The sequence below is a fragment of the Elephantulus edwardii genome, unplaced genomic scaffold (assembly GCF_000299155.1).
Source record: "Elephantulus edwardii isolate Elephantulus edwardi_28Jun2011 unplaced genomic scaffold, EleEdw1.0 scaffold00196, whole genome shotgun sequence".
Lineage (NCBI taxonomy): Eukaryota > Metazoa > Chordata > Mammalia > Macroscelidea > Macroscelididae > Elephantulus > Elephantulus edwardii.
Window position 1 is genome coordinate 2,878,001 of NW_006399946.1, and position 20,880 is coordinate 2,898,880.

At 38.3% G+C, this 20,880-nt stretch overlaps 1 protein-coding gene across 1 annotated transcript in view; it reads right to left on the reverse strand.

Moving 5' to 3' along the window:
* PIEZO2 (piezo-type mechanosensitive ion channel component 2) overlaps positions 1 to 20,880 on the reverse strand; it is a 731,335-nt gene that overhangs the window by 181,700 nt on the left and 528,755 nt on the right. The window contains exons 19-24 of the mRNA XM_006897012.1: positions 11,449 to 11,625; positions 11,071 to 11,196; positions 8,579 to 8,779; positions 7,567 to 7,771; positions 7,361 to 7,462; positions 5,936 to 6,101 (exon numbers count right to left, since the gene is read on the reverse strand). Of these exons, the coding sequence (XP_006897074.1) occupies positions 5,936 to 6,101; positions 7,361 to 7,462; positions 7,567 to 7,771; positions 8,579 to 8,779; positions 11,071 to 11,196; positions 11,449 to 11,625 (977 nt within the window). The remainder of the gene's footprint in view (positions 1 to 5,935; positions 6,102 to 7,360; positions 7,463 to 7,566; positions 7,772 to 8,578; positions 8,780 to 11,070; positions 11,197 to 11,448; positions 11,626 to 20,880) is intronic.

The window sequence follows — 20,880 nt, forward strand, 5'->3', positions numbered from 1 at the left end:
CATCAGGGATGTGTTCTGTCGCCATACCTTTTCAATCTGTATGTGGAACAGATCATCTGAGACGAGACTCTGGGCTATACGAAGAGCAATGTGGCATCAGGATAGGTGGAAGAATCATCAACAACCTGTGTTATGCAGATGACACAACCCTGCTTGCTGAAACTGAGGAGGACCTGAGGCGCTTGCTGCAGAAGATCAAGGACTAAAGCCTCTTATATGGACTGAAGCTAAATGTCAAGAAAACAAAGCTTCTAACCACTGGGACAATTGGCAGCATCAGCATGGATGGTGAAGAGATTGAGATAGCAACAGTTTTAATTTACTTGGCTCCACAGTCAACACTCTTGGTAACAGCAGCCAGGAAATCAGGAGATGAATTTTACTGGGAAAGTCGGCTGTGAGGGACCTCTCAAGAGTACTGAAGAGCAATGATGTCAGGCTGGAGACTAAGGTGTGCCTGATCCGGGCTATAGTCTTCGCAATTATGTGCTATGCATCAGAGAGATGGATAGTGAATAGGGTTGATAGAAAGAAGATTGATGCCTTTGAGCTGTGGTGCTGGAGAATAGTGTTGAATATACCATGGACTGCTAGGAGAACAAACAGGTTTGTCCTGGAAAGGGTGAAGCCAGAGTGTTCCCTGTAGTCAAGGATTCTGAGGCTTCGTCTGACATATTTTGGGAATGCTGCAAGGAGGGACTGGTCCTTGGAGAGGGACATCATGTTTGGCGGAGTGGAGGGGTGGCGATGGAGAGGAAGACCTTTGGTGAGATGGATTGATTCTGTGACTGGAGCGGTGGGAATAAGTGTGTTTGAGATGGCTAGGTTGGCACAGGATAGAACAGCATTTAGAGCTCTTGTACATAGGGTCGCTATGAGTCGCAAGTGACTCGAAGGCACGTAACAACAACAACAACAACAACAACTTTTTTTCAGACAGGGAAACATGAATAGTTTCACATTATCTGGCCAATCACAGCTTTTAAAATCTCAGTTACTACTCACTAAAACTGTTAAGTGCCATTGACTCAAGCAAAACACATAGTTGTTTGTTGTTGTTCTTATGTGCTGTCAAGGCGACTACAACTCACAGTGTCTGTATGCACAATTACTCTGAACCCTGCTCTATTCCAAGCCAATCTCACTGTCTCTGACACACTTACCCTCATTACCCCAGTTACTGTGTCAATCCATCTTATCTGGGATCTTCCTCCCCTGCACTGTCCCTCCACCCTTCCAAACATGATGTCCTTCTTCAGGGACTGGTCCCTCCTGGCACCATGCCCAAAGTGTGTGAGACAGAGCCTTAAAATCCTTGCCTTCCAGGAGCAGCTTGGTTTCACCCTTTCTAGGACAGACCTGTTTGTTCTCTTGGCAGTCCATAGTATATTCAATACTCTTCTGCAATGCCAAAACACAAAGGCATCAATTCTTCTGCCATCTTTGGTCATTGTCCAGCTCTCTGATGCATAACAAGTAAAAGAATGGGGATCCCAGAGTACCTGAGTGTGCTCATGTGAAACCTGTACTTAGGCCAGAAGACAGTCACTAGAACAGCGCAAGGAAACTCTACATGGTTCAAAATCAGAAAAGGATTGTGTCAAGGATGTGTCTTGTCTCCAAACCTTTTCAATCTATATGTGGAACAGATCATTTGGGAGGTTGGGCTCTGTGAGGAGGAATATAGCATCAGGATTGGAGGAAGAGTCATCAAAAATCTATATTACACAGATGACATAACCTTGCTTGTTGAAACTGAGGAGGGCCTGAAGCATTTGCTTCAGAAAGTCAAGGACTGTAGTCTTCAATATGGATTGAATCTCAATGTCAAGAAAACAAAGATTCTCACCACTGCACCAATTGGCAGCATCTTAATAGATGTAGAAGATATTGAAATTGTTGACAATTTCAGCTTGCTTGGTTCCACACTTAACTCATATTAATCCTATGAACAATAGACCTAAACCTTGTTCTATCCTATGTCATCCTCACAATCTCTAACATACTGAAAACCATTAGTGCAATCACTGTGCCATTTCACCTGGTTTAGGGTCTTCCTCTCCTTTGCTGACCCTCCTTTCTAAGCATGATGCCCCTCTAGAAGGAATAACCTCTACTATCAAAACGTCCGAAGAATGTAAGATGAAGCTTTATCGTCATTGCCTCCAAGTAGCACTCTGGCCACATTTTCTCCAAGACATATTTGTTTGTTCTTTTGGCAGTGAAGGGATATTTAGTATTCTGCTCCATCACCACAGCTCAAAGGCATCAATTCTTGGTCATCCTTATTCATTGTCTAGCTCTCAGATGCATAACAAATTATTGAAAAGACCCTTGCCTGACTCAGGTGCTCATTAGTCCTCAAACCAACATCACTGCTCCTCAAAGAGGTCCCTGACTACAGACTTTCCCAGTGCAATACGTCTACTGCTCTCCTGTCTGCTAGCAACAAGTTTATCCACTGTGGATCCAAGAAAGATGACAGTGTTGACATTTATAATCTTTTCTCCATCTATTATGATGCTGCCTGTTGGCTGGTGGTGAGAATTTTTATTTTCTTTACATTGAGATCTCTATTCACCAAAGTAGCATGTAAGATATCATGGCAAATTAATTCCTTTTTAAAATTGGTTTATTTACAAAATTCTAATACAAATTCTAACAAATTTTTCCAATTTCCCTCAACCCCCCATCAAATTGCACAACCCAATGATTAAACTCCCTTTCCCCCTGCACATCTGCATCCCTCTGCTTCCATCCTTTCCCACCCCTGGATCCTTATACTGATTCTACATTAACAGTCTTATACAATATTTATCCTTGTGGGACTGAGTTAGTTCACTCAGCATAATGCTCTCCAGTCCCTCCCAAGTTAGGTAATAATTTACAGAGTTATTGCTCTTGCGTGCTGCATAGTATTCTATTGTGTGAATGTACCATAATTTCTCAATCCATTCATTTGTGGTTGGATATTTGGGCTGTTTCCCGGTTCTTGCGATGGCGATTAATGCTTAACCATACATGCATACCTGTTATGAATCCCACTTGGTCATGATGATTTTTTTAAGTGCTTTTGGGTTCTATTACCTAGGATTTTATTAAGGATTTTTGCATCTGTATTCATGAGAGATATTGGTATGTAGTTTTCTTTCTTGGTATATTTCTGCATGGTTTTGCTATTAGGGTTATGCATGCTTCACAGAATGATTCTGAGAGCATTTATTCTTCAATTTTTTGAAATTATTTAAGTAGAATTGGTTTTAGGTCCTCTCTGAATGTTTGATAGAATTCGGCTGTGAAACCATCTGGTCCAGGACTTTTCTTATGGCAAAGTCTTTTTATGCCCTGTTCAATTTCTTCTTTTGTGATGTGTCTGTTCAAGCATTCTATGTCTGCCCTTGTTAGGCAAATTAATTCTTAAAGCTTGTTATGCATGGAAAGACAGAAGAGTAAGTTCTTTAGCATTCAGTGTTGGAGCTAGGCTGACTGTGACCATATCTTTGTTCTGCTATTGCCTATTCTCTATGCTTTACCTACAGCGTGAGTGAGTGAGTGTGTGTGTGTGTGTGTGTGTGTGTGTGTGTGTCTGTGTTATGTGCCATCTAGTTGGAGCTGACTCATAGCTGACCGCCCAATGGGTTTTCAGAGGTAGTGAATCACGCAGGATGAGACTGCCTATGTTCCTGTCATGGAGCAGCTCGTAGATTAAAACTGCAATTTTTTAAGTTGGAGCACAATTCCTCACCTTTAGACTACCAGAGTTCCCTGTCTACCAAGGACCTATGGTAACAATATTACTTCCTATAAACTAGACAAATAACAATATTGTTTCCTAAAAACAAAACAAAACCATAACTCCGCATGACACAGTAAACCTGACCCATTGGGTTCTAGAGGCTGTAAATCTTTGTGGAATCCCACTGTCCATCTCTTTCCTACAAAACCACTGATGAGTTAGAATTGCCCACCTTTTTGTTAGCAGTAAATAATGTTTAATCTGTGAGGTTTTCTTTAAGGTAAATGGCTTCATGACTGTCAATTATTTGGGACAGAGCTGGTACCAATCATATTTTATTCAATTGTAACATTTAATATAACAAATAAATATTAGATGTGGACTTCAACCAAAGGTATTCCTACATTAAATAGAGAATAATACAAATTTTGTTTTAATTTTTTAAATTTTAATCATTATTTTAATGAAAATTTACAGGAAAGTTGGATTTTCATTCACTCCTTTTTGCAAATTTTCCTCCCTCACATCTTCCCTTTCTTGTCCCCACAGCCCTTTTTGCAATGCACCTCTTATTCTGGACCTTTGTCTTACATATAATGCATAATCATATAAACAGTTCTGTCCCTTATCTGTTTCAAAACAGTGTTCATAGATTTTTGAAGTACCAGAGTTAGGTAGGATGTGATGAAGCTCATGCAGATAAGACATTCTTGGAGGTGAGCAGCAGGATAGATAGCTGACTTCAGATGTGGGGAGGTACTACTGGCTTGTGTATCCTGAAGGTGTCCACTGTGGACTGAACACTTGTGTTATGACTGCAAATGTGGCGTCTCATTAGATTTCCAGAACTGCAGTATTTCATGCAGGAAGAGTGCTCGTTGGAGGCAAAGAAGCTTCATCTTACGGACTTAGGGCATGTTGCTAGAAGGGGCTATTCCTTGGAAAGGAACATTATATTTAGAAAGATAGAGGGTTAGTGATGTAGAGAAGACCCTCAAAGAGATAGACTGACACACTGACTGAAACAGAGATGAAGATGGCATGGAATAGGAAAAGGTTTAAATCTATAGTTTATAGGGTTGCTATGAGTGGTACTTGACTTAATTATACCTAACAACAACAACAGCAACAACAACAGTATCAGAGTAGTTACATGATTAATTTGAAATCCTACAAATAGCAAAGGAGATAGAAAACATCAAACAAACATAGTAACATTCCTAAAGATAGTGGCTGAATTTTATTCTTATAGATTTGAATGGATAAGACTTAACTAGAAAGGAAGGAGTTGCAGAGAAGAAACGTACAGCAAGATGTTTAACCCAGCCAAAACCCAGCTCTAGAAAGAGTTTGATCAGGCTATCATTAGACTGAAAGGGAAAAGGTGGGCTGAAAGGCACTATTGATGGAGCTTGGGAAGGTCCACTTAAAATCCTAGCTCAGAATGTGGCCGAAGGCATCAACCTCCTGCTCAGCACCCTTGAATGCCCACCCAGGTTAGTGTGCCTCCATTGGGGAATAGTGATGTGAAGTGGTGCCATTAAGTTTTGTATAAAAGGAAAAGAAAATTGAGGCAAGAAAAGACTGGTAAAGGCCGTCAAAAGTAAACATAATTTTTGGCTTGGTTTTTTTTTTTTTTACACTTTAGGGTGTACATGTGAGCTGACTTGTTTCCCAAGTGTTATGGATTGGGTTGTGTCACTCCAAAAAGAACCGTGGGTATCCTAACCTCTGTACTTGTGAATATGATCCTATCCTTACTTCTGTACTTGTAAATATTATTTTATTTGGAAATATGAATTTCCTTTGATCATGCTAATGAGGTCATACCACAGTAGATCATACCTCAATCTAATTACTTTTGAGTTGTGTCTCATAAAAATAGTAGAATAGACGCAGACACAACACAGAGGGGAAGATACTACAAATAAAGTTAGATACAACAAAAGAATGCCAAGGATTTCTGGCAATCACCAGCACTAAGAGACATGGACATGACTGTGAGCCTAATTTGAACTTTTAGATCCCAGAATGATAGGAAACGAAATATCTGTTCTTTAAAGCCAGTATCTTTTTTAAGTGGTGGCACTAGGAGAGTAAGGGACCAAGTATAATGAAGAAGATATTGTACATAGAGACAGAATCTAAATGAAATACACATAGCCACAAGGTTTTTAAGAAATGTAAAGCTCTTGTTACCTGCAGTGAATAAAGTCTGGTACTGGGTTATGCTGGCTAAATGAGGCTGCATCAAGGTTCATGCAAATCTCCACGTTATCACCTGCCATGATGCGTACTGCAGCTTTATTTTCATCCTCAAAAATCTGCCGTTGTAGGGAAGCACACAGAAGCAACATGAAGTCATCTGCAAGTCAAAGATACAATGATTAATGATGCTCTGTTATGCTCCTGAATATTAACCTTATTTAATAAAGGGTCATGGCGCTCTGGTGATCTAGTGGCAAGAAGCAGCACTGCAGTCCCAAAGGCACACATGTCAAGACCTCCAGCTGTTATGTGGGAGAAGGATGGGCAATCTCCTCCCCCTGGGATTAACTGCTTCTGAAAACCAGAGGGTCAGCTACAGGTTGGTTCCGACTCTATGGTACTCAACAACAACAATAAAGTCATCAGGCAGTATGAGTTTTTCTCCAAAGCTGATGAATTCATTCATCCTGGGTGCCAGTGTCAGGACCAAGTCACCCTTCCCCACTGGGGGACAGCAAAGAGGCTCTCATTGGGTGAATCTCCAGATTTTAGGTTGAATGTTGATTACTGAAAACATGAAGTACTAATAACCACTTTTTAATGAAATGATAATGTTTACTTGCATTTTTCCCTGTAAAGTTTTGAGGAAGTAAGCTGAGTAATTTTCACATCTTTTAATTGTTTTTAATGGAGTACATGCAGGCATTTCTGTTTTCTTTATTTTCTCTAACTTTCTTTGCATTTGTAATTGAGAGTGTTCACAGAAGTATAAACCCAGGGCAGGGTTGTGGATAACCAGTGAAACATTGGGTGTGGTTGTGAGGTTGGAGGAGAGAAAACCCATAGAACTGCTCTTAGCACTGAATGTTTGGAGCATATGCTCTGCACCAGTCTGGTCTCTCTGCAGTATCAAGCCTTATGTTTCATCATAATGTCCTTACTTTATGGCTTTTAAAACTAAAACTTGAAGGTCTTTGAGCCAGACCTTTACATTTTAGTTTCCTTTGGTACTCAGTGCTCTCTATCATCTCAAATGTGGCTACCTGAAGCCTTCTGTTCCTTAGCCTTTCCCTTGGAAAAGTTTGCACCTACAGCCTCACTTCAGAGGTCCTGAAGTCTGGAAAGTGTCTTCCTGGCTACCACAGTCATATCTTTAAGTTTGGCCTGTGTCTAGTACCAGCCAGAAACAAATACATTACAAAACACAAGGACTGCTGTTTAGCTTACCTTCTGAAGGTTGTGTGTGTGTGTCAATGTGTATATGTGTAGGTGATATTCAATAACTAATGATATTATGCATAAAGATAATCCTTTAGATAAATACAGAGTTCCAGCAGAGGAAATGAGGCACTAATGCATAACATGAGCAGAATTCATAACAAATACAAAACCAAAACCTGTAGATGAAATACTTACAGACAAGAAACACAGGGTTGGGACGTACAATAAAGTCAGGGAAGTAGAGCCACTTGATGATGTTGTTGTTGAAGCTGGCACCTTTGAAACGCCATGGATAATCTGCAGATATAGAATTAGGGACAAGGAATCAATGTCATTCTCTGTTCTCCCCAGTGTCCACTACATAATGACTTCATATTGGTTTGTGGGGAAGATGGGGTCACCTTTGCAGGGAGCAGGTGGGATGCCAATGCAGATGAAGTACTGGAATGTAATTATGCACGCCAGGAAGCAGCAGTATTTGGGCCAGATCTCGGCAATGGCTTTTCTTCTGCGTCGATATAAAACAGCAATCAGCCAGCAGGCATGGACCATGGCATAGAAATCCATTCGCTGACCAATGACATTAACTGACATTAGGAAACAGGTCTGCATAGGATAGAAAGACAAAAAAATTAGGTTCACAGGAATGGGAGTAGTGATGGTGTCAAGATTATGCAGATGAAAGAAACTGATTTTTTTTCCTGGTAGATCCACCATTTTCCCAATTTCTGCTCTCCTAATGTGAGGATAAAAATCTTATATAGATTACTTACAAAAGGAAAACTTACCATGTCACTATTAACAATATTTTCTATAAGCTGTGTGAAGGAAAGTACAATAATGACCTTGTCATGAAGCATCACTCTTTGAAATTCAATATATTAAAGGATAGGTACTAACACAACTATTTAAGGAAGAAAGTTAATTTTGTATAAAGGTAAAACTCTCCAAATCAACAAAAGTAAAAGATTAATCATGTAGTATCCTTAAAAAGAAACAAAGTAAACCCCAGAACCAAACATAGTATTGCTATTGACTTGTAGTAAACTCTCTTTGGGTTTCCAAAGATGTAAATCTTTATAGAAGACTGCCAGTTTTTCTCCCTTGGAGCAGCTGTGGATTCAAACCGCTGACCTTTGAGTTAGCAGCTCAGCATGTAATGCCATAAGAGCTCATTTCTAAAGCTACAGAAACCCATAGAAGCCAAGTTTACCAAAGGATTGTTCTGGGCATTAAAAAATAATCTTGGAAGATGTAGCCAGGTAACCTCACAGTAGAAATATCTTCTTTCAATCCTGAGTGAACAGTTAAAATGGCCTGAAGGTATGCAATAAGGTCTCAGTGGACAACTGATCAAGCATGATTATATCATTTTTATAGAAAAAAAGCTAAAACACCAGAAAGGAAGCTCACCTCCAATCCAAACTTGTAAAAGAAGTAATTTATGAAATATTTAGCACAATTAACAAGTCCATCATCTAGGTGTAGCCTTGTAATGTCATGAAAGATGGTTTTTGATACAGGAGATGTAAGGTTGTTTCGACCCCGATAGTATTCCTGATGTCGGTAAATTGTAACTTCAAAAGCCAGAATAGCTAGCATCAGAAGATTATTCTACAATCAAGAAAAACAATTACATAAAGCAAAACGCTGTGTGGTTTCATATAGTTAAGTAATCCTTATAATAAATCGTTCTGTTTCATTATCACGTCTTAAGTGAAGTTCCAAGGTGTCTGCCCTTGTAAAATGACATCTTGCTAGGAAAGATGGAAGGTTAGAGAAAGAGAAGAAGATTTCACACTGTGGCTTTAATAATGGGCTCATGCACGTCAGAGATCAGGAGGACGGCACACAATAAGAGAAGATTCATAAGGTGGCTGGCTACGAGTTAACTGGATGACACCTAATAACAGCAGCAACAAAAAGTAATAGCGTTTTATGATATTCTGCCTTTATATAGTATTGAGCTCAGTCTCAATGTTTATTTTTCCCTATGTTCTTATAACAAGGGTGGAATTATCTCCATTATGCAAATAATACTAATTTCTACAACAACCAGATACAGACTCTCTAGACAAATGACTGCTATTACTTATTTCCATTCCTGAAGCAATACACACCACATGTTTAGCTACCTTATGTTATTTTATGAAGGTAGTTCAATTTTGCTGGCAAAGAGAAGCTTAAAAATAGGAAAGGATATAAACAAGGATATAAACTAGTTGGAGTGGGTTGCTAGCTAGAGGAGAATTTTTTTTTTGGAGGAGGAATTTTTGAACACAGAACTCAGCTAGAAAGAACAGTAAATTGAGAGATGATGATGATGATGATAAAATAATGATATAACAGTAAGGTCTGCCTGATACAGGCCATGGTCTTTGCAATCACTTGTTATGCATCAGAGAGCTGGACATGACTAGGGAGGATAGAAGGAGAATTAATGCCTTTGAGCTGTGGTGCTGGAGAAGAGTATTGAATGTTCCATGGACTGCCAAAAAAACAAACAGACCCACCCTGGAGAGGGTTAAACCAGGCTACTCCTTGGAGGCAAGGATTCTGGGGCTCTGTCTGACATACTTTTGACATGTTGTAAGGAGAGACAGGTCCTTGGAGAGGGACATCATGCTTGGTAGGGTAGAGGGACAGCGCAGGAGAGGAAGACCCTCTATGAGGTGGATTGATTCAGTGACTGGGGTAATCGGGATGTGTGTGTCAGAGGCAATACGATTGGCACAGGATTGAGCAGGTTTAGGGATGTTGTACATAGGGTCGCTATGAGTCGCAAATGACTCGACGGCACCTAACAATAACAACAACATTGCTATTGACTTATAGTAAAGTCTCTTTGGGTTTCCAAAGATGTAAATCTTAACATTTAACATTTCTTGAGCCTTTATTATGTGCCAGACAATATTCTAACTCTCTTTTTCAAATATCAACTTATTTTATCATTATAGCGTCCTTTTATGTAGGTAGCATTATAAATACTGTGTGAGAAAAAAAATAGAAACCTATTCAGTCTAAGAAAATAAGATTAGTCCACTTAAATCTAAATGCTAAGTATATAGGTTTTGTTTTTAAGTTCATTGCCTATATAATATTATTCAGAGTGCTCAAAGGATTCATCAAAGTAAAATATAAAATCTGAAGGATGTTGTTTTCATTATGTTGATTTAACTATTTTCAATAAAAGTTCATTTTTTCAAAGCCATGTTATTTTAATGCCTCTAAAGTATTATATAATTTTATTAGTAATGACACAGATTAGAATGTTCATAGGGTTGCTATGAGTGGTGCTCGACTTGATGACAATCAACATCATCAACAACAATGACACAGACATTAGACTTGTTTTACAAGAACTTTTAAAAAATGTTTTTAAAAAACATTGTAATGATTAATGCATTTCACAGACATAATCACTGTTGACAATTTGGAATATTTCACTCAATATTTTTTTACCCATCAGAGATAATACGTTGAAAATTTTAAATTTAAATATTAATCTGATTTTGCCTTCTTCCCCCCCCATAGTTTAGTATCTAGAATGATGCAGAAATAATAATATACACGTTTTTCAGTAGAAACATGTCTGAAGTTACTTTGACTGATAAAGGGAGAAATTTGCTTTTCTGGGGGCCTTTCCCAGATTTCTTCCATACATATTTTCTCTACACTGTACCCTGAGATTCCTAACACTGACTCTGTTTTAATTTTTACATCATTCAATGTCTGATCTATCAGTCTTCCTCAGTCTTCTAATAGTTATATAATGCTCCTATGAATACATTTGTCATACTTTTCTTAATCAGTTTCCAACTACTTGACCAATTTCTTTTAGCACAAGAGCCTCAAAGGAAAGAATTTCAAACTATAATCAAAACTAAAGATAATGAAGTAGTTACCCTCAGGTAGACAAGCAAAGGTGAAGACTTCCTCAGGCCAACCCACTCCGTGGGATCAATGGGACTGCTGTAGAGCATCGACGTATTCAACTGGTCAAGGTCTATGTTAGTCTGATTTTCATTTGGCTGAGAAGAAGACAAACTGGAGTAAACAACCACACATTTCAAAAGATCAGAGCAAAGGGACACTGGAGGGTTAGGCAGAGAAAAACGAACTTTAAAGATGAACTCTCAAGGTTAGAAGAGCGCATGATATGTCCATCCTGGATGGGATGATGTAAAAGATAGAGGGAATGTGCTTGGGGTTGTAGGTTCCTCAGATATCTGCCTCATTTCCCTAAGGGAAGTCAGGAAGATCTGTGTATCTTTGACACTCACCAAAGAGCAGTTAACAGAAAAGGCCTCAGGCTTAATAGTCTGGAGCTGGTATAGCATTTTGCAGACAATGATCACACATGTCCAGACAGTGCAGACACTGGAAGCCAGGCGGCGTAGCTTGGCATATGGCAGAGCAAAAGCCCAAGAAATCAAAAATACATAGTTGAACAGGGATACCTGAAAATATAAAGTCAGAAATGGAGACAAATATGTAAAATGGCATGTTGTCCTAATGTGCTATCAAGTTGCTTTCGACTCATAGTGACCCTATTTACAACAGCCCTAAACTCTGCTCTGTTCTGTGCTAATAACACTGTCTCCAACACACCCATCCGATTACCCCAGTCACTGACTTAATCCACCTCATAGAGGGTCTTCCCCTCCTGCTCTGTCCCTCCACCCTCCCAAGCATGATGTCCCTCTTCAAGGACCGGTCCCCCCTTACAACATCTCCAAAGTACGTCAAACGAAGCCTCCGAATCCTTGCCTCCAAGGAGCAGCCCGAATTAACCCTCTCTAGGATGAATCTGTTTGTTTTCTTAGCAGTCCAAGGAACACTCAACACTCTTCTCCAGCACCACAGCTCAAAGGCATCAATTCTTCTATTCTCCCTAGTCATTGTCCAGCTCTCTGATGCATAACAAGTGATTGCAAACAGCATGGCCTGTATTAAACACACCTTAGTCTCCAGAGAGACACCATTGCTCTTCAGTACTTTGAGAGGTCCCTAACAGCAGACTTTCCCATTGCAGTACGTCTTTTAATTTCCTGGCTGCTGGTGAAAAGAGTGTTGACTATGGAGTCAAGCGAACTGAAGCTGTTAACAATCTCAATCTCTTCACCATTCATCCTGATGCTGCCAGTTGGTCCAGTGGTGAGAATATTTATCTTCTTTTTTTTAAAAAATTCATATACATTGGGTTTTATTTAGAAACATTGTGTTTCACAAATTCCTTTATTCACATTGTGTGTCAAGTGAAAATTCTCATACATTGTGTTTTTTTTAATCAATAATTTATTCATTGCTCATACCTTTTTACAGAAAACCAGAATAACATAAATGACAACTATATACATGGATCTTACCTAAAGGATTATGCAAGTATCAAATTGGTTTTATCTATAGAAAGAGACAATACAGAACTCATTATCAGCTGTCTAAACAAGCATTGAGGCTGATTGTGGAACAGAACATTAATTGCTCATATGCAATTTAAATTGCAGCAATTTTTAAATATATTAGGCAACTATTCTTTTTTTTTTCAATGCAGTAAACATAATTTATCCAGGTTTTCTCAGTCTTACCCCCACCCCCCATGTCAGCCTCATTCTATAACAGTGGCACCATATAATATTTGTCTCTTTGTGACTGAGATTATTTTACTCAGCATAATGTCTTCCATGGTCACCCACTTTGAATAATATTGCATGAGTTCCTTGTTTTTCAAAGCAGCATAGTATTCCATTGTGTGAATATACCACAGCTTCTCTATCCATTCGTTTGTTGATGGGTACTTAAATTGTTTCCAACTCCTTGCTATTGTGAATAAAGCGGCAATAAACATCGGTGTGCATATATCTGCTTGGATGTCATTTATGGTCTTTATAGGGTATATTCCCAGCAATGGAATTGCTGGGTTAAATGGTATCTCTATTTGCAACTTTTTGAGGAAGCACCAAACCGCTTTCCACAGTGGTTGCACCATTTTACACTCCCACCAACAGTGAATAAGGGTTCCAGTCTCTCCACAACCTCGCCAGCATTTGTTGCTTGCTGTTCTGTTAAATTTTGCTATTTTGACTGGGGTGAGATGATATCTCATAGTTGTCTTGATTTGCATCTCTCTCAGGGCTAGGGATTTTGAACATTTCTTCATGTGCTTGTTGGCCATCTGAATGTCTTCTTTGGTGAAGTGTTTGTTCATATCCTGTGCCCATTTTTTCTATTGGAGTGTTGACCCTTATTTTGTTGTGGTGCTCAAGTATTTTATAAATTCTAGATATAAGTCCCTTATCTGACATGTCACTACCAAAAACTTTTTCCCACTCTGTGGCTTCCCTTTTAACCCTGTTAGAGAAGTTTTTAGATGTGCATAGGGATTTTATTTTTTAGAAGGTCCCATTCATCTATTTTATCTTCTCCTGGTTCTAAATTTTTCAGGATACATGGAAGACTCTTTATGTTGTGGATTAGGACTACTAAAGTTCTTCCAAGCTTTTCTTGAATGAAATTTATAGTTTTTGGCTTTAGTCCAAGGTCCATGATCCACCTTGAGTTGGTTTTTGTATATGGAGTGAGGTGTGGATCTTGTTTAATTTTTCTGCAGATAGTTTTCCAGTTTTGCCAACACCATTTGTTAAAAAGGCTGTCATTTCCCCACCTAACTGATTTCATCTCCTTGTCAAAAGTCAGTCGACCATAAATAGATGGACTGATTTCTGGGCTCTCAGTTCTATTCCATTGATCTATGTGTCCGCCATTGTACCAGTACCACACTGTTTTGACTATCATGGCAGTGTAGTAGGATTTGAAATCAGGGAGTGAAATGCCTCCTACCTTTTCTCTGTTCTTAAGGAGTGCTTTGTATATTCGGGGCTTCTTTCCATTCCAAATGAAGCTGGAGATTGCCTTTTCCATCTTGTTGAAGAATGGGAGTGCTATTTCTATTGGGATTGCATTGAACGTGTATATTGCTTTTGGTAGTACTGCCATTTTGACAACATTGAGTCTTCCTATCCATGAGTAGGGAATATTCTTCTACTTCTCCAGGTCTCTTTTTGTTTCTTGTAGTAATGTTTTGTAATTTTCTTTTAATAGATCCTTTGTGCTTCTAGTTATATTTACTCCCAAATATTTTATCTTGTGATTAGCTATTGTGAAGGGTATTGTTTTTCTTAGCTCCTCCTCTGTATTCTCTTTGTCACTGTAGAGAAATCCAACTGAATTTTGTATGTTGATCTTGTATCCTGCTACTTTGCTGAATTTGTCAACTACGTCCAATAGTTTTCTTGCTGAGTCTTTAGGGTTTTCTAAGTATACTATCATGTCATCTACATAGAGGGATAATTTTATCTCCTCTTTGCCAATTTGTATGCCTTTTATGTCTTTTTCTCGTCTTATTATTATCACCAAGATTTCTAATACAATATTGAATAAGAGAGGAGATAATGGACATCCTTGCCTAGTTCCTGTTCTTAAAGGGAACGTCTTTAATCTCTCTCCATTGAGAACAATGTTGGCTCTGGGGTTTTTATAAATACTTTTGATTATATTGAAGAAATTCCCCTCTAATCCTATTTTGTTGAGTGTTTTAATCAGGAACAGGTGTTGGATTTTGTCAAAGGCCTTTTCTGCATCAATTGATAGGATAATGTGGTTCTTGTTCTTTGCCTTGTTAATATGATGAATTACATTAATTGATTTTCTTATATTGAACCATCCTTGAATACCTGTTATGAATCCCACTTGGTCACGACGGATTATTTTTTGATGTATCATTGGATTCTATTGGCTAATATTTTACTTAAGATTTTTGCATCTATTTTCATAGGAGATATTGGCCTATAGCTTTCTATTTTGGTGGTGTCCTTTCCTGGCTTTGGTATCAAGGATATGTTTGCTTCATAGAATGAGTCTGGGGGAATTCCATCTTTTTCTATTTTCTAAAATAGTTTATGTAGAATTGGTGACAGTTCTTCTCTAAATGTCTGATAAAATTCACTTGTAAATCCATCTGGCCCAGGGCTTTTTTTGGTTGGAAGTTGTTGTATTACCTTTTCAATTTCTTCTTTTGTAATGAGTCTGTTCAGATGTTCAGATGTTCAGTTTCGGTTTGTGTCAGTTTAGGTAGGTTGTGCATTTCTAAGTATTTAGTTGGTTCTGTTGTGATGTTGCCTGATTCATCTCTTATTCGGATTATTTGTGTCTTCTCCTTCTTTTCTTTTGTGGGTTTTGCTAATGGTTTGTCGATTTTATTGACCTTTTCAAAGAACCAACGCCTAGTTTTGTTGATAGTTTCAATTGTTTTTTGGTTTTCTATTTATCTCTGCTTTAATTTTTATAATTTCAGTTTTTTTATATGGTGTTGGGTTTTCTTGCTGTTCTTTTACAATTTGTTGAAGATGTTGGGTTAGAGAGTCAATGGTCAATTTTTCCTGCCTTTTGATGTGTTTGCTAATTGCTATAAATTGACCTCTTATTACTGCTTTGGCTGTTTCCCAGAGGTTTTGGTAAGTAGCGTCTTCATTGTCATTTGTTTCAAGAAATTTTCAATTTAATTTTTTATTTCTTCTTATACCCAGTCATGTTCAAGCAAGTTGTTGTTCAGCTTCCAAATGTATGAATTTTTTCTCCTTTATTCTCTTATTAATTTCTAGTTTTGTGGCATTGTAATCTGAAAAGATACTTTGTAAAATTTCTATGTTTTTGAATTTTTTGATGCTTGCTTTCTGACATAGAATGTGTTGTACTCTAGAGAACATTCCATGAACATTGGAAAAGAAGGTATATTGTGCTTTTTGGGGGTGCATTAGCCTATAAATATCTATGAGATCGAGTTTGTTAATTGTGTCGTTTAATTCTTGAGTATCTTTGTTGAGATTCTTTTTGGTAGTTCTATCTTTTCTTGAAAGGGGTGTATTGAAGTCTCCAAGTACTATAGTAGTGTTATCTATCTCCTTTTTCAACTTTGTTAATGTGTGTTTTATATATTTTGCAGGTCTTTCATTTGGTGCACTTTATCTTCTTAATATTGAGCCTCAATCCATATTGAAGGCTGTAGTCTTTGACCCTCTGAAGCATGTGCTTCATGTCCTCCTCGGTTTCAGCAAGTAGTGTTGTGTCATCTGCATAATACAGATTGTTGATAGATCTTCCACCAATTCTGGTGCCACACTTCTCCTCATAGAGCCCAGCTTCCCAGAGAATCTGTTCTGCATACAGGTTGAAAAGGTGTGGAGATAGGACACCCTTCCCAATTTTGAACCATGCACTGTTTCCTTGCTCAGTTCTGAGGACTGCCTCTTGGTCCAGTTATAGGTTTCGCATTAGCACGTTCAAGTATTCTGGATTCCCATTCTTCTCAGAGTCAGCCATAGTTTTTTATCATCCACACAGTTAAACGCCTTTGCATAATCAATGAAATACAGATAGACACTCCTCTGGTATTCTCTGGTTTCAGTTAAGATACATCTAACACTAGCTACAATATTCCTATTACCACTATCCCTTCTTAATCCAGCCTGGACTTCTGGCAATTCTCTGCTGATGTGTTGTTCCAGTCATTTTTGGATAATGTTCAGTAGAATCTTGCTTGCATGTGAAATCAGTGATATCCTTGATATCCTCCCATAACTCATCTGGCCTTCACTCATTAGTGTTCAAGGCCTCAAACCTACTCCTGAGTTGGTTCTGAAATTCAGGTGAGATAGACTCAAAGTCATGACATCATGAAAACATGGTGATTCAACTAATTCAGATTGGCTAAATTTAAGGAAGACTGACTGAGTTCTTAGTATGTGCACAGCTATGCCTAAAATGCTAGGTTCTAAGGGTTAGGGATGAGTAATGAACTGTTCACTGATTTATTATTTATCTTTGCAGACAGTTGTATAATCAGATAATGTCAATTTAATTTACAATGGCCACCATGTAGACTTGAACATTGTCCTGTGAGTACATTTAGAAGGTGTTCTCAGTCAAATGTGGTAACTCAGGAAGGATTTACTTAAAGTGATGATGGCTGAGCTGAACCAGACTAAGAAACGTGACCAGAGAATTTCAATTAAAGACTGTATGAGCAAAGGCAAGAAATTGTGATAGCATGGTAGGAGCAGGTGTCTACTCCCTGATTTTTCATTTGATTAAAAAGTTTGAAGTAGTGAAGAGTAGCAGGAGGTAAGGCTAAAGCACAGCTAGGTACTACCTCTGGATGGGCCTTTTTCCAAACTATGGAACAGCACAGAATTCATTCTGCAAAGTCATGCTTTGTTAAAGGGATCTCTTCTGCAGAATTGTACAAACATGCATTACCATGCTATAATAGAGTGATTCTTTCTACAGACATGACATAGTAATCTCTTCTGCAGAACCATGCTACCTCACTAAAACACCTTCTAAAGAAGACAGAGAGGCAGTGAATGTTTCCCACTGGAAAGCTTCAAGGTAAAATCTAATTCTTAGTCAGATAAATATAACTGAAGAATGATAGTGCATTAACAGTTAGATTAGGAATAAGGAGACCTTTTGCAATAATCCAGGAGAACAGTGATGAAGGCCTGCCTGACTAGTGCAGTGGAAAGAGACAGAGAAGCCAGGGGTTTGATACTTGATGAGATTTAGGGTGGGTATCAAGAAAAAGTGTAAGGCAGTGACCTCCAGTTTTCCAACGGGGGAGCTTAAATGGATACAGTATTATTATGTGAGGCAGGAAATGCCAAAAGTAGGTTTAGAGATGGAATGAGTTCACTTTGAACATGAGGTTTTAGTTTGCATGTGGATTCATCAGTTAAAGCAAATGTCTATAATATCTGAAAGTTCTCCCTATAGTTAAGAGTTCTTTGAACTTACAGAAGAACCGTCACTTTATTCAGCACTGGAAATAACCTAGTTATTTTGAATGTTATTTAAATATAATATGATAATACTGTAAAATAATTTTTGGGATATTTAATATTATCAGATTTGAAATACTGAATTCAAGTGTTTGATAAAGATTTATTACTAAGTATCAAGTTCTAAACATTATGAATAGTTAGAGGTGTGTACAACCTTTGTTTACAAAGCTATGAAATAAGAAATGCTTCTTTTGCCACGAGACCATCCAGAAGAACTGTATGATGCCCCATTACCATTTTTGAACATGTTTATCAAAGAGTCTATGAAAGAATTCTGATAAAAAAGAGAGACAAACAGAAGAAAAATTAAAATTTACATATAATGCAGACTTTGTAGAAGCATATAGATAAATGAATGCCAAAAACTATTGCTTTGAGATAGTCTTTTAACTTTTTGTTCCTAGGAGCCATCAAGTTAACTATGACTCATAGTAATTCTTTGAACCTTGCTCTAATCTGGACCATCTTCATGATCTCTGTCCTTCTCAAGCCAATTATGGTAGTCACTGTGTCAATCCACTTTGTTTACAGACCCTCTACCTTTACTAGCACATTTTTCTTTTTTTGCAGTTCATGTTGTTGTTGTTGATGTGTGCCATTGAATTGCCTACAACTAATAGTGACCCTATGTACATTAGCTCTGAAATCTGCTCTATCTTGAGCCAATTTCTTCTCTGACAGGCCCAATCGCATTTCTCCAGTCACTGAGTCTACTCCATCTCATCCTGGGTCTTCCTATCTTGTGCTGTCCCTCCACTCTTCCAAGCATGATGTCACTCTCCAAGAATTGGTCCCTCCTGGCCATGTGACCCAAATATGTGAGACAGAGACTCAAAATCCTTGTCTCCAGGAAGCAGACTAGTTTCACCCTCTCCAGGGCAGCACTGTTTGTTCTTCTGGCAGTCCATGATATGGTGAACTCTCTTCTCCAGGACCACAACTCAAAGGCATATATCCTTCTTTTATCATCTTTAGTTATTGTGCAGCAGTCTGATGCATAGCAAGTATCATGTGAAGATCATGGCCTGCATCAGGTGCATTTTCATTTCCAGACTGACATTGTTGCTCTTCAGTAATCTAGAGAGGTCCCTGACAGCACACTTTCTCAAGGCAATTCATCTTTCGATTTCCTAACTGCTGGTTCGAAGAGTGTTGATTGTGGACCCAACCGAGCTAAGGTTATCAACCATCTCAATCCCTTCTTGGTCCATCATAAAGCTGCCAATTGGCCAAGTGTTAAGAATCTTTGTTTTCCTGATGTTGAGCTTCAATTCATATTGAAGAGTACAGTACTTGACCTTCTGTAGCAAACACTTCACGTTCTCTTCCGTTTCAGCAAACAAGATTGTGTAATGTGCATAATGTAGGCTGTTGATGAGTCTTCCTCCTATCCTGAGGCCACATTCATCCTCATAAAGTCAAGGCTCCTGAATAATCTATTCTCTATATATGTTGAAAAGGTATGGAGATAAGATTCATCACTGAGGCACCCCTTTCCTGATCCTGAAGCATGCAGTGTTCCCCTGCTGTGTTCTTATTACTGCTTCCTGGTCCAATCATAGGTTTCACATGAGCACAATTGAGTATCCTGGGATTCTAATTCTTCTCAAGGTTAGCAACAATTTGTTGTGATCTACACAGTCAAATGCCTTTGCATAGTTAATGAATTACAGATAGACATTCCTCTGATATTCTCTGCTTTCAGCTAAAATCCATCTAACCTTCACTTTGATGTCCCTATTTCCATGGCCTCTTCTAAACCCAGTCTACACACCTGGCAGTTCTCTGCAGATGTGCTTTTCCCGGTGTTTCTGGATAATGTTCAGCAAGATCTTGCTTGTGTGTGATAATAGTGATATTGTTCAATAATTTCCACACTCTGTTGGGTCACTGGTTTTTTGGAATGGAAATAAATATATATCTTTTCCAGTCAGTTGGGCAAGTAGTTGTCCTCCAGATTTCTTGGCATAACCTGGTGAGCGCATCCAGAGCAACAACTGTTTGGTCAAATATGTCAATTGATATTCCATCAATTCCTGGCATCTTGTTTTATGTCAATTCCTTCAGAGTTTGGACGTCTGTCTTCATCACCATGGGTTCTTGCTCATATATTGTTTTATTAAATTCTTCTGTGTTAGCCAGTTCTTTTTGGTATAGTGCCTCTGTGTACTCCTTCCATCTTCTTTGATGCTTTCTGCTTTTTCAACATTCTGCCTTCAGCATCCTAAGTACTGCACCCCAAGGCTTGAATTTGTTCTTCAGTTCATTCAGCTTAAGAAATGCCAACCAAGTTTGCCCCTTTTGATTTTTCCCACTTTAGCTCCTTCCATGTTTCAGTATAATACTTTGCAGTATTCATTATTTATCCTCTTTTTTTAGTTTCCCTCCAACTCCAGTCATGTCATGTTTTATGTCAATGATGTTATGTAGTGTTTGTCCTTTTGTGACTGAGATATTTCACTTAGCATAATGTCCTTGAGGGTTATCAATGCTGTGCAATATTTTATGAGTTCTTTGTTTTTCAGTGCTGTGTAGAATTCCATTGAGTAAATATATTATAGTTTTCCTGTGCATTAAATTGTTGATAGGCACTTAGGTAGCTTCCATTTCTTTGATATTGTTAATAATGCAGCAATAAACATATATTTGGGTAGCAGTTCTGGTTTCTTTAGGGTATATTCCCAGCAGTGGCATTGCTGGATCAAACAGTATTTCTATTTCCAACTTTTTGAGCAAGCATCAAACTGCTTTCCATAGTGGTTGCACAATTTTATACTCCCACCAGCAATGAGTAAGAGTTCCAATCTCTCCACACCT